This window comes from Ochotona princeps, chromosome 2, assembly GCF_030435755.1.
Source record: "Ochotona princeps isolate mOchPri1 chromosome 2, mOchPri1.hap1, whole genome shotgun sequence".
In the NCBI taxonomy this organism is placed as follows: Eukaryota; Metazoa; Chordata; class Mammalia; order Lagomorpha; family Ochotonidae; genus Ochotona; species Ochotona princeps.
Window position 1 is genome coordinate 112608402 of NC_080833.1, and position 18499 is coordinate 112626900.

Sequence of the window (18499 nt, forward strand, 5' to 3'; positions counted from 1 at the left end):
CTCACTGAACCTTAAATATCCCTTCCAAATCCAAATTACCTGTACCAGAAACAAACTTTGGGTTTTGATATCTTAAGTATTGAATTCACTCAAAATGATACTCAAGTCCCTTTTTCCATGTGTTTTCTTCTAAAGGGACACTGCGTCCACCTTTCTGAAAGACAGACACTTTAAAACAGAGGTCGTTGATTCCTGACGTTTCTGGTACCTTCAAACCCTGATCACATGGTGCTTCCTTAATTCTCTTCCTCCTGTCCTAGCCTTTCTCCCACTTCAGAGTCTGGTCAAATGCTGGCTCCTTAATAATGGGCTGTCCTGACTCCAGAAAAAGCCGCTTGTTTTTATTTTTCTATGTTCCTGTAACACCTACTTTGTCCACTTACGAAGTTAATGCTCTTCACCGGGTCTGTGAGTCCATTAATGGGTAAGACCTTAGAGAATAGAGTATTAAATGGTGACTTGTCTCCCCTACTGATACCAAGAACAATAAGCAGAGAACCATAAAGTTAATTAATGTTTCTTAAATGGATTTGACTTTCTGTAGCCTCAATTTAGATTATTTTTGTTGTTTCAGTTGCAACTGAGCACATCAAGCTCTGTTTGTCAAAATGAGCTAGTGTCTGAAGTTTAATTTAGTCTCACTTCCTCTACGCCCATTGACTCAGAGAAACTATAAGAAATGTTTTTGATCATCTTTTACTTACAAGGAACTGTCACTGATGTTTCTTCTTTCTAAAGGTTAGCATCTCTATGAGACAATTTCAGGAGCACTCAGCCGATCTCTAGAAAATAAACTTTTGCATCACCAAGTGTCTTCAATCATCTGCTTAACAAACCTGTGTAAGGTTCTCTCACCCACTGTGCAGCTTATCAAGAGCATCTCTTCCTGAAACAACATCAGACCACATCAGATCTTAGTCACAGCTGCTGTGTCATGAATGACATTTCAAAAAACTTGGCTTTCTGCCACCCATGCCAACACCTAGCTAGTTTATAGCAGCATAAAGGACAACTTCCTTCTCCCAACACTTTCAAACATTCTTTCAAATATTCCCAATGTCTTTTTGTTGTATAATGGATTTAAAAATCAAAAGAAGAATGTATAAGATGACCGTTACAGTGTCTTCTAGGGCCAGCACTGTAGCATAGTGAGTAAACCCGCTGCCTTCAACCTCAACATCCCATATGGAAACTGGGTCATGTCTTAACAGCTCCATTTCTGATACAGTTTTCTGATAATGGCCCAGGAGAAGCAGTGGAAAATGATTCAAGTGTTTGGGACCCTGCCGCCCAGGTGGAAGACCCAACAGCTCCTGGTTCCTGGCTTCATCCTGGTCCAGCCTTGGCTGTTGCAGCTATCTAGGAAATGAACGGAAAATGCAATACTCTCACTCTCTCTCTCTTTCTCTATTTTGCTCTTTCTCTCTCCGTACCTCTCAGTTTTAAATAAAGCAAATACATTTGTTGAAAATAGAATCTCTTTCAAATTTATTGCTCTGATTTCACAGAGATGAATATTCCAAATCACAATTATTGAAGTCATCTTTCCACTATACTCTGAAAATAATATTTGTTTCAAATCCTTCACTATTAGTCCCATCTCTCAGAATCCCAATTGTTACAGTTAGTGTACTCCCCAGATCACCTACCAAACAATGAACCGATCAATGTTTGCTTTGGTCTTGCCTGATTCAGGATATGTGGGGGGTGAGGCAGGATCTGAGAGCCTTTCTTACTCTTAAGTGAGTCTTATCCCAATTGACAGAGTCCCCTGAGCCAACACTGTTTCAAGTCACAAGGGGTAAAGGGAAGGGGAAGACTCCAACACCCAGAGGAAAGTGAGAGTCAGACTCAGGGTAGGCTCTTGGGAGGGGACTTGATGACAAACTGATAAGGTCTCCCACCTGGATACGCATGTTCAGAAAATGAAGGCAACTTCATCCCCATCTCTGTCAGCCTTGTGTAACCTCCACCTCCAGTGATGTAACACAGATTCTTAGATTATGGTCCCAATCTCCCTGTCTTTGTTCCTGCAAACATTTTGCTCTGTGTTGCCTCAGAACTCTAAAGAGTTTCTGTATTTCCTCACATGCTTTTAGCCAGTTTTGTTTCTTCATCCTGTGCGTGGTCCCATCCAATGTCATTCTTTGAGAAGTCTCTCTGATAAAACTATCAACACTTAAAGAAGTGGTGGAGCTTGGAAGTGGTGATCATGGACTCTGGGCTGTTTGGGTTTATAATCCTGACATGGGTCCTTGTATGACTCAAATATAAAATGAAAATAACAATCAAAGGAACTGCATAGAGCCCATATGTGGTAGCCCAGTGCCTAAATCCTCACCTTGCACACTCTGGGATCCCATATGGACACTGTTTCATGTCTTGGCTGCTCCACTTCCCTTCCAGCTCCCTGCTTGTGGCCTGGGAAAGCAGTGGAGGATGACCAAAGGCTTGGGATCCTGCATTCATGTGGGAGATCTGAAGGAAACTCCTGGTTTTGGATCGGCTCAGCTCCAGCTGTTGCAGCCACTGGGGAGTGGGCCAATGGATGGAGAATCTTTCTCTCTGTATCTCCTTCTGTCTGTAGATTTTCTGTCCAATAAACATTAACAAACCTTAAGAAAAAAGGAACCTCATATAGCATTTGTGAGAATCACGTTACATTGTGCTTTGAATGACATGAGTTACTTAGCAAGTGTTACTAAATGGGGTCTTATATTGAGATCGTAACTCACACTACCATTTCTGAGGCTCTGCAATCAGAGGATCACGTCCCTAGAACAGCACCTCATTCAAGGCCTTGACCACTATTTTAAACGAATTGTGTAGAATGTTTTCTCAAAAGAGAATGTTGGGACCACTGGCAGAGAATCTGAAAGGATTGCTCCTGAACTTGTTTTTCAGATGGTATACCACTAAAACTTATGCTGCGCCATTGTGTTCACAGAGAAGCAGACCACTATATTAAAGCTATAAATCAACATGAGCCAAATTTTGAACACAAAGTGTATTAGAATGTGCACCGAGCAGGCAAAGCTCTCCCCTACTTTCTAAATCCTGTTTACTTCTCCAATATTTACTATACAAGTTCTAGAATACTACTTCTAGGGGAAGTGATTAATTTAGAGGACTGTAAGTCATTACCATCTCCTTCACTTGTCACAAGTAAAGGAAGCTTTTCTCAGGGCAGATCTCACTTGAGGCTGTTTATTTGCCGACACCCTAAGTGAAGGACCTGTTGTGTTCACTGGCACAACTGAATATCTGTGTGTCCTGTGGTCATCACTGGCTTTTTCTTTCAGCCACATTTCATATAATGTGGATTTGGGTTGTGACAGATAAGTACTATAAAATACAAAAATTAAGTGTATAGGTTTGTAAAATATTTTATTTAAGAGGCAGACACACATGCACATAGAGGGGTGTGGAGAGGAAGGAAAGGAAGAGAGAGAGAAAGAGAAAGAGAAAGAGAGAGAGAGACTTTTTCTGGTGTGAGCTCTAAATGACAGCAATGGTTGGAACTGGGAACTCAATCTAGGCTTCCCATGTGGGTGACAAGAATCTGACCAACAGAAACATCATTTGTCTCTCAGTATCTACAATTCCAGAAAGCTTATTTGGGAGCCAGATAGGGGAGTGAAACCTTGGCACTCTGGTATGCGTTAAAGGTATCTCAACCACTCTATTTACAATTCCTCGTCATTTTTAATACCTGTCAGTCTACACTTCCTGTTTCACATAGTAGATATGGAATATATTTTGCTGTTAGACTCCTCTAAATAATTAACCTAGCAAGTATTTGATGAGCCAAGGTATGTAAGAGAGCCAAACAAGACTGGTTTAGCAGTAATTTATTGACAGAGCTTCATTTTACAAAGGAAGAACTGTGCCTTTAAGTAAAGGTCACAGGGCTGGTGAGCTAACATAACAGGCTAATGCTTTTCCTGCCAACACAGGCATCCCATCTGGGCACCTGTTCATATCCTGGCTGCTCCATTTCCCTTCCAGCTCCCGGCTTGTGGCCTGGGAAAGTAGTTGAGGACTACCCAAAGCCTTCGGACCCTGCACTCACATGGGAGACCTGGAAGAAGCTCCTGGTTCCCAGTTTCAGATAGGTCCAGTTCTGGGATGAATCAGGGGATGGAGTAGCTCGCGCTCGCTCGCTCTCTCTCTCTCTCTCTCTCTCTCTCTTTCTCTCCTTCCAAGTAACATGAATGAATCCTAAGGGAAAAAAAAGAGAGAAGTAGTAGTAGCTGTCAAGCTCAGAGGGCCAGCATTGTGGCACAGAAGGCTCATTTGCCACCTGTGACTTGGCATCTACTGTGGGCATTTTCTCCAAGTCTCAGCTATTGCACTTCCAGTCCTGCTTCATGTTAACATGCCTGGGAAAGCAGCAGAAATGAGCCAAGCTCTTCAACCCCACTCCCAAGTGGGAGATGCAGATGAAGCTCCCGGCTGCTGGTTTTAGCCTCGCCCAAACCTGCACAATTTTGCTGTATGAATAATACAACAGTGAATGGGGAGATCTCTCAGTTTTTCCTTCTTTCTCAGTAACTAAATAAATGGTTTTTTCTTCTTTCCTTACAGAAGAGTAGCATTTTAATTATTTAAATATCAGAAGCAAATATGGCAAAATAGTACATGAAGAATTATAAGAGCATTTATATCACTTTTGCTGTGTATCTAAAATATTTTGTAGTTAAGAAGAATTGTAATGAGGCATGTAAGATATAACAAATAAATAATAGCATTAATTATTCAAACCACAAAAATGTACCAATTGATAAAATTTAAGCTAACAGACCATAGGTACATACATTAGAATCTGTGACAAATAAAACTCAAACAGCACAGAGCTAATGTAGCTTCTTTCTATTCAGATAAAGAAAGAAAGAAATAGAGTATTTCTTTTAATTTTTATTATGCAATTAAAATATAAACCTTCATGCTTCTCCTGAGTAGTAAAACATTATTAAAAGACTGTAGAAGGTCTTGAAGCATAGCTAGTACTAAAATTAAGAACAATTTCTAAATTATCTTTACCATCAATCATTTCTTCTCCCAATAGTCCTAAGCAATAAATTGTTGTCTTTATTTTTACAACAGACAAAAATACAAGCTTTCAGAATACAATTTCAAAAGTGGTAAAAACATTTTACTTTCCCCTTGCTGCATGTGTATGGAACCCTTAAAACCTTGAATTGAAATGGTCTCCGCACGGGGGAAATGGAGTGCCTTCGGAGGCCAAGAACTCTGAGGTCACTCACCCCCATTTTGATCTACAATGTGGGATGGAAGAAGCCCAGTTCCTGCCTTGCAGGATCCAGGGTCATCGGAACAACAACCAGGATCCCTGAGCGGTCCACAGAAACAGAAGAACAGTAAACTTCCTTCGGGACTAGGGAGAGGAGCTTTCTCTGGCCCTTGCCTGCTTCCAACTTTGGGTCCCCACCCTCTATCATAAGAACCATCAGGATCGCTCCAGAAACCCCTCAAAACAAACAAACAAATGAACAAACAAACTAGAATAGATAGACAGAGAACAACTAGGAAAGCTTAGAAACAGACAGGAAGCAGTCAGCCGGGATGCACTTATAACTCACTGGGTGGGACACAAAGATCAGTTACTCCTCTCTGGGGTGTTGAGGATTTCTCTGCACACCCCTCCCAAAAAACGTTCACCTAAACTGTTGACATTGGTCCTGTTAAAGTTATAGAGTTAGACTACCCAAAAAAACAACCAGGTTTAGCAGGATCATGCTTCAATGCTATAAAATGCTAAATACTAACATTGAAATAGACAAGAGACAGCTGAATAGCAATCTATAGCCATTTTAAGGTATATAGAACATGGTTGAATATAAACCAAAATTGAAATGTCTATGAGGAAGTCACAGGTTGTGGTTGAGAACCTGCATTTCCCTAATAACATATTGGTTAATCAATACCATGTCAATTAATGCCATGATGTTGTAAATGGTTGTAAATATTATGTTGGGTTTTTTACTTGATTGGGATGATACTCTGCTGCCTCTACCTTCAGACCAGAAATGGTCTCACCAAGAAACCATTGAACTTACCAGGACAATAAGATGCTGGACTTTATGCTTGGTCAAAACCTCCAACGAAAGAATCTCAACTGAATTTGAACTATGGAAATGCAACAAGGTGGAGCAATCCACCGTGGTGGGGGGAGGTTTTGGGGAGGGGCGGGGGGGATCCCAGTGCATAAAAAAATGTGTCACATAATGCAATGAAATTAATAATAAAAAAAAGGCCTAAAAAAAAAAGAAATGGTCTCTGTCAGTTTTCAAACTGAACTCATTGTGTATTATTTCATAGCTGTTTCCAGAAATTTTCCCATTTCTTCAAAGTTTTCCAGCAATTTTAGCATATAGTTTTCCAAACATGTTTGTTACGATTCTTTTTAATTCAATGGTTTGGGTTGCATTGCCTCCTTTTTCATCCTAATTCTATTTATTTCAGTTTTCTTTTTGTCTTTAATAATCTAACGGCTTGTCTGCTTCTCAAAAATATTTTTTTAATCTCTTGTGTTGTTTTTTAGTTCAAATTTATCTATCACTGCTTTCATTTTTATTATTTCTTACCTCCTGTCAATTTGGGGTTTGGTTTGCTCTTGATCTCTCATTAGATCATTTATCTGAGACATTTAGTTTTCTAAGGTAAACATTTGGCATTATAAACTTCCCTTTTATCACTGCTTTTGCTGTACCCCACAAGTTTTTTATATATTATGTTTCATTTTCATTCTTTCCAAGTATGTTTCTGTTTGCTTTTTTATTTCTACAGTGATGTTCTTTACCACAACAATACAGCATAATCAATTCGTTCTTGGCTTTTAAACTGAGTTTCGATTCTCCCAATTGATTTTGGAAAGACATTTATCCATTTCTCCACTCTAGGAGAGTTAATGAGGCATATTCTTTTATATTCACCTGTAAAAAATGTCTGTGGAACCATAGATTACTACACGAGCAGATGGCATAGCATGGCCCTGTTAGCTGCAGAGTTCAGAGTTACTTCCAGGGAAAAAGAGTATGTTGAAATTGCAAGAGGTCAAGGGTAAACAGACTAATAAGCAAAGCCTTTCAAAATTCTATGGCAGACCATGACTTCCACTCATTCAGGATTACTCTGTGGGAACGATGGGATCCAGAGAGAGTCTATTTGGCTTGCTGATTCCACATTTCACCCACTTCTGCTGAATGGTACTCAGTCTGCCCTGAACAAACATGGCAAATAATGGAAATTTAGAGCCCAAATGAGATAATGGTATCATGAAATGGGCTGGCAAACCTTTGTGCTATCCTAGTCTCAGAATTTTTCTAAATTGTCCAGTAATATAGTTGAGTTTTGCTTCCCACTTTTTGACTTTAGGATGATCAGTGAAGAGAGACTTTGAACAGATACCTGTTTAAGCACTATCTGAAACTCAAGTTCAGTGATCTTCTGCTGCAATCAGCATTGACTCAAGGTAAGTCTTCAAACACCGCATGCTTGATTTATCCTGAGCCTTCAACTTATCCACTGTTCATCACAAAAGAAAAACTGTTTTGACATGGAAAGTAAAAGAATTAAAGGTTTTTTGTTTTTACAACTGGTTTTTCTTCTTAAAGATTGGTCTTGTCCTTGTAATAATGTCATGGGTTTTCGCTTTAAGTAGAGCATATTAAATGTCAGAGGATATAGTGAGGTCTAAACTGGTTGGTCAGTGAAAAGTTATCTGAGGCGATACTCCCATTCTAAGATCTCAGATTGAACAATCGATCTCCATTGACTACATGGAGGTTAAAGAACATGATGTCCTCTTAGTCAGGATTGCTGAGTTTACAAGGATCCCAACGCCAAAACACGCCATATCAAACACAATTACTTCTATACACACATTTCCTCTCAAAACCAACTAAACACTAATACACCCTTTCATTGAAAGACACTTTGATGTAATTTTCCAAAAATAGAAAACCAAAATCTCTTTTGTCCTACTACTTTTTTTAAAAAGGCACATAATTGTTCCCAGAGCTTCTAATTACACAATTTAATTTTCTTCAGATGTTTTCAGTAGAGTTGTGTCCTTCTTATTCTGACACAGAAATCTCCTGGGAGGGTACCATAGTTCCATCCCTTGCCTGAAGAGACCTCTCAAAGGAGTGCCAAATAGGTTTCTAGAAGAGTAAGACTCCACTTTTGAAAAACATGTTATGCAATTTACATTCTATTCCAGGTCAGTCACGCTGCTCTTCCCCACGATTTTTCATGACCTATCACCACCATGGATGCACATACAGCAAAGCACAAAAAGGCTGGCTATTGGTGTTTGTCAGTGTATTGCCACTAGTCCTGATGTCAGTGGTGAGAGGGACAGAGGAGAAGTAGAAAAGAGAAAAGAAAAGAGACAGGATTAATTTCTCAAAACAAAAGTGTAAGGTCTTTGAAAACAGAAATTGTGCCTACTTTTTAAATCTCCTGGTGCCCAACACTAGTTTTGTCCAGAAGGAACTATGCTAATGATGTTTCCTGGTTGAGTAAAATTTCAAATTCAAAATACAGTGTGCATTTCTGTAATTCACTTTAGATCATCAGTAGAGTTAGCCGCTAATTTTCAATATTCTGCTTTTCCTGTTTAGACAGAACATTTTCAATTTCAGCTTCACAAATGCTTATTTGCCCCTGAATGTTCAGTTTCACAATCTGATTCCTCACCTTACAGCTCACAAGTACATATGAGCATTTATCATAATGGATATGATATTTTTGGTTAATTTCACAGCTATCTTCCAGACATTTCTCAGGAAAAAATGTCTTGACTGATGCCTCATAGACAGGATCTGATAAATTCTCTCAACACAAAGGAATATTTTCCTAATTCTTAGCTCTATACAAATTTCTTCATACCCCCCTTTTTTGGTAGTTTTTCACAAATGTCCTTCCTTCTGCATCGGAACAAAGACTACATTTCTCCTAACTTCACATTTATCAGTCCTTCTTGATCCAAGATTCCTGTTGCTTTGATTTTCTACTTCACAAATCTTTATTGATTAGATTGTTGATAGGATGATGCAACTGATCAATTCTATGAATTCTGTGATAACCAAATGAATGCAGAATGATGCTACAAATCCTCAGAGTTTCTTCAAAGCAGTATTAATTCTCTGAGCAATCCTTCGGGCAGCGTCCTTAACATCTTTGTTACGAAGGGTGTATATAATGGGGTTGAGAAAAGGGGTAAGAAAAGTATACACTAAGGCAATAACCTTGTCTGTGCCCTGAGCTTGAATTCCAGGTGGCCCCACATAGACTATGAAAGCAGAGCCAAAGAACAGAACAACTACGGTTATGTGAGAAGAACATGTAGAAAAGGCCTTAGCACGACTAGCAGCTGAGGGCAGTTTCAGCACAGCTTTGAGGATGCCCCCATAAAGTCCTAAAATGAGAACAAGGTCACATATGTTAATCATACCTATCACAGCTATATACACTTGAGCGTGCCAGCTTGTGTCCACACATGCCAACTGCATTAGAGGCCCCAGATCACAAAAGTAGTGGGAAACCACTTTCAAGCAGAAAGGCAACGTGGCTGTGAGAATGGCTGGCACAAGTGCAGCTGAGAAGCCAGCCACCCAACTGGCCAAAGCCAGCCAGACCTGCACCCGTCTGCTCATCAGCGCGTGGTAGTGCAGTGGGCGGCAAATGGCAAGATAGCGATCCAGTGCCATGACACCCAACAGATAGCACTCAGTCATGCCCAGGGAATGGAAGACATATAGCTGGATAAAGCATGCAGCTGAAGAGATAGGTGAGCACCCATGCAGCAGAGTGTGTAGCAGTGTGGGCACAGTGGTACTGACATACCAGAGTTCCAGGAAAGAGAGGACGCTGATAAAGAAGTACATGGGTGTGGACAGTCCAGAATCTGCTTTGACCAGGACAATGATGAACACGTTTCCTGCAAAGGTGAGCAGATAGATGCCCAGGGTTCCCAAGAAAGCCAGAGGTTGTAGGGTCCCAGAGAGAGTAAAACCAGCAAGGATGAAACTCTTGGTCCAGGTGTGATTGATGTGATCCATGGCGCCTAGGAAGAAGGAATACAACAGAAGATAAACTTCTCCAAGTTTCTCCCTCTTTGGAAATTTCTTGAGACAAAAGTGTAGAGTGTATGAGCCTACACACAAGGATGATTAAAGCAGCTCCCTTCACTTTCAAAAAGTAAGTGAAAATAGAAGGAAGAAGTGAGCTGCTCAATATTTATTGCTGATGGAACTTGAGTGAATGAATTTCAGATTTCCCAATTCACATATCAATGCTTTTTTCAGTTGTATAAGCTCTGGCCCTGGAGTCTTGATTCCCAGAAATTTTCCCCACATCAACACCAAAGAACTAGGGAGAAGGGAACATTTCCATGCCCATCCCTTCTCAGTCCTTGAGGAGGCTGTGCAGGATACCCTAAACATCCACTCATAATATATTCTCTGTCCAAGCATCATCAGTATCAATCTAAACCATGCACAGTTTCTAAACCATGACTGCAAAGGCTCCTTCATAGACCCTGGCTATAACTCATCAGTGTTTTCATTAAGAATTGAAGAAGCAAGAGAAGGGAAAAGACAGAAACGTGATTATTTGTAAAATCTCACAACTATAGAGTCAAATGTAGCATGCATGAGCAGACAGGATAAATTTTAATGGATGATCCCCATGGAAAACATGCATCAGAAATTCTCAAAGGGGATGGATGGCAAAAAAATTGTTGAGGCAAGACTCCTGTGACATAGGTCTAGCTGGGAAATATTATTAACACAAAGGATATTCTCTTTGGGACTTGGCTTTCTAAGCTTGTTTTGCAAAACTTGAAAAAAGAATATTGGACCAATCATTACTCCTGTCTTTACCCTAAGTTTATGTTTAAAATAAAGAACTCTAGGGGCTGACTTTGTTGTGGAATGGGTTAAGCCACCACATGGGATCCCATGTGGATATTGTGTGTGTGTGTGTCTTGGCTACTTAACTTCCAAACCAATTCCTGTCTAATATGTCTAGGAAATGAGTAGGATATGGCTCCTGCTACCCATATGTGATACACAGAATAAGCTCCTGGCTCCTGGTTTCATCCCGATCTAGCCCTGGTATTTGAACTGCTGTGAGGAGTGAACCAGCAGATGGAAATTCTCTCTCTCTCTCTCTCTCTCTCTCTCTCTCTCTCTCATTTACTAAGTAAAACTTTGAAAAATGTGAATATCTATAAATAGATGCATTATAAAGCCCCTATGACCCTGATAATTTATACTTCTCAAAGTTATTGAAAGACGTTTTTGCAGTGTGTTTGGGGATAGTCAATGTCATCAATGTGCCCAGAGTTTTCCTGTCCTGCTTGTCTTCAACTACTCTCATAGCTTCTGCACCACCCCTGCCCGTGACCTGCCTGTAAGGATGATATTAGAACTTGTAGCATGTTCCTGAGCATCTTTTCCCCCCAAGCCATTCCCTCCCTTAAAATTTCAAGTTCCCAGAAATGCTTACTGCCATGGATTACTGATTTTGTGTTCTCTGGAGTTTCTCAGTGTAACTGATTTTTAGCAAAAGTTCCACTGGGACATGAATTCGGACACAGGGAGATGAAACAGAACATGCCAATTTCCCAAATGATTTTTCTCCACTCTTCAATTCTGCAGAACATTGAATTCCATTCTCTAGCCCATGTCTTCATCTGGATATCTAGTTGCCTTGAAAGGCTCATCAGCTTTCATGAGGAGTAAGAACTCAAGTTGCATACTTGGAGAATTACAGCTTGGGTACTCCACGTGATTTGCTATCCATTGGTAGGAACATCACTGTCATGTGAATCCCTAACCCACATGTGCTTCACTTTCTGCCTCCATTACTGTCAACATCACCCTGACCTTCACCATGTTCATTATCATTTACTCATTCTGGCAATTATTACTTATCAAACAGCTAAAATGCTGTGCTGATTCTCCAAATCTGCGAAGACTACATTTACTTTTTTTTTATTTTAATGACACATTTACAGACAAAAATAGAGTCAGAGATACATTGCATATGCTGGTTCCCTCCCTAAATGATCACAATAGTTGGAATCAAGTTGATCTGAAACCAGGATCTAAGAGCTTCTTCCAGGTCTCCCATGTGGGTGAGGGCCCTAAGGACTTAAACCATCCTCTGCTGCTTTCCAAGGCTGTAAGCTTCAAGCTGGTTAGAAGTAGAGCATCAGGCTGTGTGTTATGAATTGGCAAGACTGTTATAACCCAGATCATTATTATGATACAGTGTATTTTTCAGGGTGACTTTCATTGGTATTCATATGCTCAATATTTTTATCAAAAATCCTGATATTAACTGAGTCATACCTACGAGCAGGTACCAGCACAGGATAAATAATAGAATAAGAATTAAATATATAAATAATAGAATATTATCCAATGGAAGTAAGGTATTCGAATCACTCAAAAATCCAAATATTTTATTTTTCAGAAACAGAATGTGGGGACAAAAAGCACTTGCTAAATGACAATAAAGGGAAAAGCCATAAATTATTAACAAGTAGATAATATCAAAAAGAAAGAAACATAGCAAGTACTGAGTTCAAAGCAGAAAAGCTTCCTGAGGGAACTGGAGATTTTAGAGATAAATGAGAGGAAGGTATCTATCTTGAGAGCTCCAGTGTGACTTCAGGACAGGAGGAATCTCTTGAGTACTGGGATACTCAATGCTTTTTCTTTAGATTTATTTATTATTTATTGCAAAGTCAGATATACAGAGAGGAGGAGAGACAGAGAGGAAGATCTTCTGTCGGATGATCCCCTCCCCAAATGACCGCAACAGCCAGTGCTGAGCCAGGAACTTCCTCCAGGTCTCCAATGTAAGATGCAGGGTCCCAAGGCTTTGGGCCGTCCTCGACTGCCATCCAGCAGGGAGCTGGATGGGAAGTGGAGCTGCCGGGATTAGAGCTGACACCCATATGGGATCCCACCATGTTCAAGGCAAGAACTTTAGCTGCTAGGCCACTGTGCTGGACCCCTGGGATACTCAATGTTAACCTACCTTTGGGCTACATCTCATTTGTAAAGGCTCTGACTATTCTCCAGAATGGACAGTTGCAATTTTTCGCCAAAACTGCTGCACCTCCCACAGCCTCAACCACCAAAACACCGTTTGTTTTTGTCTCTGATTCACATGTTTGTATAAACTGGCTTTTCTCAAAACTCTTCAGATGGATAAATGTTCTGTATTCTCATTCAACTTTTGTTGCTCCATTTACCAACTTCGTATTGGCACCTCTATATCACGCTTATGTGAAACAGAATCAAAGAGAGACGTGATTGTGTGTGGCCTCCAATTGCACATCTGAATGCCTTGGATTCATTGGGTAGAATAAGATGTCTGGGTACCTGTCTTCAGCAGGCTGATAGAAATACCTGAGCACAGGAATCATAGATATTATCTAGAATCAGAGGAGAGAAAAATTTGACTAAGCAACTGAGGTATCCAAGCACAATCCTTATTTAATCAGCAGAGTCTTTCTTCTCTTACGTGTCATCATCTCTAGGACGGACTGTTTATTTCATACACATTCTGTATCAGGAATGCAACAGGAGAGAAGGGGAACATGTTCTAATGCCTCTGTAAGTCTGGGGAGAAAGATGACTTCTATGATTATCTATGTGAAAAACACAAGTGAAGAAAAGCAGGATTAAGCAATTTGAATAATTCACAGAAATTAGAAAACAGCTTTTGAAATATCAGGAAAATTATTTCAAAATGAATCTACAAAAGAGAGTACTTCAGTGAAGATGTTGGAGGGGCATTTATTCTTTTCCACATTTACTGACTCACTGATTAATTCATTTGCTCAAAATCAAATGAATGTGGAACACTGTACTAGAAGTCAGTGGTGAGCTATGTGATGCCTTAAGGTTTTAAATGCAAGCTATGTTCCATATTAGGATTCTAAGTCCTCGAGGCTCAATGCATAGTATAGATCCACCTAGCTTTTAGTCAATATTACCCAAACTATTGCAAGGATAAGCAGCTTCCAAGAAACAAAGAAACTTCTGTTATACCTTAAAAAACTAAAACACAGAGAAAGAAAGACAGAGAGAAACATAATCCAAAGGAAATGAGGTCCAAATTTAAAAAAAAAAAAAGTGAACCCCAAGCAGGGTGGAGAATCCATATAGACTTCTTGAAGGCAAGCAGTAGGGCTCAAGTTATGCCCTGAAGATAATCTGATTGTATTGCAAACTTTAGGTCAAAATGAGATGCTTCCTGTGTAGTGTTACTAATTCTACTGATCCTACAGACATAATAAAAACACAGCATATATGTATAAAGAATTCACAAGAAAATAAATCCCTCAACATAAAAATGTGTGTGATTAAACTCTGCAGTAATGATTAATGTTTTTATAGTTATCTAGCTCCTACTATTACCCAATTTTACAGACAAGTGAGACATGGGGAATTAAATGCATTCTCTGAAGTCACATAGAAAGTGAATGATAGCATCAGTATGTGACCCTAGGCAAAATAAATTCAAAGTTCAGTCTTCACCCATCGTAGACTCTGAGATGGTAGGAAATTATATTTATTGAACACTTGATATATGCTATTTCTTTTTATCCTTAGAATACTTTGTTAGATTTTTTTTTAACAAAACAAAAGCTAAGGTCAGACACAGCTATTTTCTTTGCTTGTTTGTTCTGATTTTTCCCACTGTTTCTATGGAAAATAAATAGAAATACTTGAATTGGAGTCAGTACCTTTCTCATTCTGTTCTGGATATTAAGATTTTACATATTTGAGCCCTACTCAGACCCTACCTATTTTTAGTAAGTGTTGCAGACAGAGAATCAAAGCTCCTAGGCTTAAAGAAGTGTAAGCCACCATCCACTGCCAGCCACTCTTTTTAAAAACTAAAAGTTAAGCTGACACAGTGCTGCCGCCACAGTCACCCAGATGGTTGCCATGGACCTAGAATTTAATCTGCTGAATCTGAGCTTCTTTGCTGCAATTCCACTAATATTTCTTTTACTGGATAAATATCAGTGTGATTCTTCCCTCTACAGAGGGATGATTTTAGCAGTAAGTAAAGAACTATTCTTTAAAGAGTTATTTATTAGAAAGTCAGATATACAGGGAGGAGGAGAGACAAAGATCTTCCTCCATCTGCTGATTCACTCCCCAAGTGACCACAATGGCCGGACTGAGTCGATCTGAAGCCAGGAGCTTCTTCAGAGTCTCCCACGTGGTTACAGGGTCCCAAGGCTTTGGGCTATCCTTGACTGTTTCCAGGCACCCATATGGGATCCCAGTGCTTTTCAAGACGAGGACTTTAGCCGTTACACTATTACCCCAGGAACCCAAGAAATATTTTTAAAACAGCTAGTAAACTGTTCATACCATAGACCAGAGACAAACATATTTGATTTTTTTTATATGACAAAGAGAAAAATGGAGGATATGCAAGACCCAGACAGTGTCTTGTCTCTGCCAAGATTATGGCCCTATCTTTCTTACCTAGTTACGTAACATTATTTAGCAAGGACTTGGTTCTAAATTGAACAATTATTTGACATAGAATTCACTCGTTAACTTTCAAACAATGTTCAGCAGATGAACTTACTGAAAAAGTATGGAGAAAGAGTGATGACATAAGGCATGACTAGAGCTTCAGATCCCTATCTCTATATTTCAATTCCTTATGTACACTGAACATAGAATTTTGTGATTATTCTTTAACAGATATTATGACAAATTCACCAATTGTTGAATTATTAGACTGAGCTTGGTATTAAAAAAAAAAAAAAGCTTTCAAACTTTGCTCTGCTGAGGAATAAGTGGGGAACATGTGGGAGAAATGTGATACAAGGTATCATAGGAATTTACTTTTGTGTCCCTACTTTCTAAGTCAATTTCTTATGCATACTCTTTGAAGAAGGCTCATTAAGCTTTCAACTTTATTCTTTTTTTAAAAAAAAGATTTATTTATTTTTGTTGGAGAGGAGGATATACAGAGAGGAGGAGAGATAGAGAGGAAGAGCTTCCATTTGGTGATTCACTCCCCAAGTGACCGCAGCAGCTGGTGCTGCGCCAATCCAATGCCAGGAACCAGGAACTTCTTTCTGGGTCTCCCACACCGGTGTAGGGTCCTAAAGCCTTGAGCCATCCTCGACTGCTTTCCCAGGCCACAAGCAGGGAGCTGGATGGAAAGTGGAGCTGCCTGGATTAGAACCAGCGCCCATATGGGATCCTGGGGCGTTGAAGGTGAGGACTTTAGCCGCTAGGCCACGCAGCCGGGCCCAGCTTTCGACTTTATTCTAATGATTGTACTTCAAGTGTTTTCTGTAAAGTTGGGAAACAACTCAGACAACACTCTGAGTCTCCAATACCCTACTCCTGTCCCAATGAGACAGTAAATTATCATTTCTAGCTTCCAGCCACTGCCTGTACAGTTCTTTCCTATACTACTGTGCTTTTGGTGACAAGATAAATCATGAGCAATGTATCCCACCAAACTGATAAGCTTTCTGCCCAAGGCTCAATACTTTCTGAAACTTTCATCAAGATGCAGTTTTAGTCTCCACTTCACAGGGTTATTATTTACCCTAATAACTTTTCTGTAGGAATCGTATTTTGTTGACCAGTGCTGTCACTTCCTGCCTTAGTTTTTCTTCTTTCTTTCTGTATTATACTCTTTAACTGATCAGTTCAGGTAAAACACTTCTTGGTAACAGCTTTTTCCTTCTTCGTGATCACTCTACCCCATTTGCACTGGGATCAGACCAAAACTCCCTTTTCTCTGTGTTCTATTTCTGATCAGTCCGGCAATGGGTGTTTGTAGCATGATTGACTAATGGTTTTATTGTTTATTTAATGGGACTTGCTTCTTCGTATTGTTTGCTAATCTGTTTGAGAAAGCTGACAGAGAAGACACATGCACACATACAGAGAGAGAGAGCCCATATATGGATTCACATTGCAAATGCCTCTAAGCAGAAGCTCAAGCCAGGTTCCCCATGTGAGTTGTGGGGTACCCATCCTCTAAGCCATCACCACTCCTTCTCATGTCTGTGCTAACAGAGTTAAAATCAGAAGGAATACCCAGAAATTGAACCCAGATAGTCTGAGCTGGGAGTCAGATGCTTTAACCACTAGATCAAATATCTACACCTAGTAGCATTTACTTTTCTGGACAGCATTTACTTTTATGATTGTTGGCAAACCAATCAGATTATCCCCAGCTAGCAAGAAGCTGGGTTATGAGAAGTAGACACCATCAGGCTTCCCTCAAAACAGTACTGATTCGGTTAATAACCCTCCTCACAGCCTCTTTTACCTCTTTGTTACGAAGAGAATAGATAATGGGATTTAGGAAAGGAGTAAGAAGTGTATATACTAAGGCAATAAGTTTATCAGTTCCTTCAGCTCGATTCCCAGGTGAACCCACATATACCGTAAAAGCAGAACCATAGAATAGCGCCACTACAGTCATATGTGATGAACAGGTAGAGAAGGCTTTGGCACGACTAGCAGCTGAGGGCAGCATCAGTACCGCTTTCAAAATGCCCCCATAGAGACCCAAAATCAGCACAAAGTTGCAACCAGTGGCTACACCAATCACTGCCCCATGGATTCGAGCATGCCAGCTTGTGTCCACACATGCCAACTGCATTAGAGGCCCCAGATCACAAAAGTAATGGGAAACCACTTTCAAGCAGAAAGGCAACGTGGCTGTGAGAATGGCTGGCACAAGTGCAGCTGAGAAGCCAGCCACCCAACTGGCCAAAGCCAGCCAGACCTGCACCCGTCTGCTCATCAGCACGTGGTAGTGCAGTGGGCGGCAAATGGCAAGATAGCGATCCAGTGCCATGACACCCAACAGATAGCACTCAGTCATGCCCAGGGAATGGAAGACATACAGCTGGATAAAGCATGCAGCTGAAGAGATAGGTGAGCACCCATGCAGCAGAGTGTGTAGCAGTGTGGGCACAGTGGTACTGACATACCAGAGTTCCAGGAAAGAGAGGACGCTGATAAAGAAGTACATGGGTGTGGACAGTCCAGAATCTGCTTTGACCAGGACAATGATGAACACGTTTCCTGCAAAGGTGAGCAGATAGATGCCCAGGGTTCCCAAGAAAGCCAGAGGTTGTAGGGTCCCAGAGAGAGTAAAACCAGCAAGGATGAAACTCTTGGTCCAGGTGTGATTGATGTGATCCATGACGCCTAGGAAGAAGCGATAAAGCTTAACTACTCTAAGCTTCTTCCTCAGTTTGGAAAACATTTCTATTGCCAGGGGCATTAATTGAGAACATGTGAAAGAAACCTGGGCATTAACTAGTCAATGTTCCTTATTTTGAGAAAGAGGAACCAGAGGTCCCAAAGCAGAAATAATTGACCCCATATGGTAAAGTTTATGGTTATTAGGGGGAAAACCCAGTTCAATGCTTTCCTGAACTCTA

The 18499-nt window shown here is 40.3% G+C and overlaps 2 protein-coding genes across 2 annotated transcripts; both read right to left on the reverse strand.

Annotated features, from left to right (window-relative positions):
- Positions 1 to 9143: 9143 nt before the first annotated feature.
- On the reverse strand, positions 9144 to 10088 carry LOC101535296 (olfactory receptor 6N2-like). The gene has a single exon (XM_004589260.2). It carries the CDS (start codon positions 10086 to 10088, stop codon positions 9144 to 9146), a length of 945 nt encoding a protein of 314 aa, XP_004589317.2.
- Positions 10089 to 17313: 7225 nt separating this feature from the next.
- LOC101535545 (olfactory receptor 6N1-like) lies at positions 17314 to 18258 on the reverse strand. Its single transcript, XM_004589261.2, has one exon. It carries the CDS (start codon positions 18256 to 18258, stop codon positions 17314 to 17316), a length of 945 nt encoding a protein of 314 aa, XP_004589318.2.
- Between the last annotated feature and the right edge of the window lie 241 nt (positions 18259 to 18499).

Excerpts from the sequence above, each read along its gene's own strand:
- LOC101535296 (XM_004589260.2), bottom strand. The coding sequence starts at position 10,088 with ATGGATCACATCAATCACACCTGGACCAAGAGTTTCATCCTTGCTGGT.
- LOC101535545 (XM_004589261.2), bottom strand. The coding sequence starts at position 18,258 with ATGGATCACATCAATCACACCTGGACCAAGAGTTTCATCCTTGCTGGT.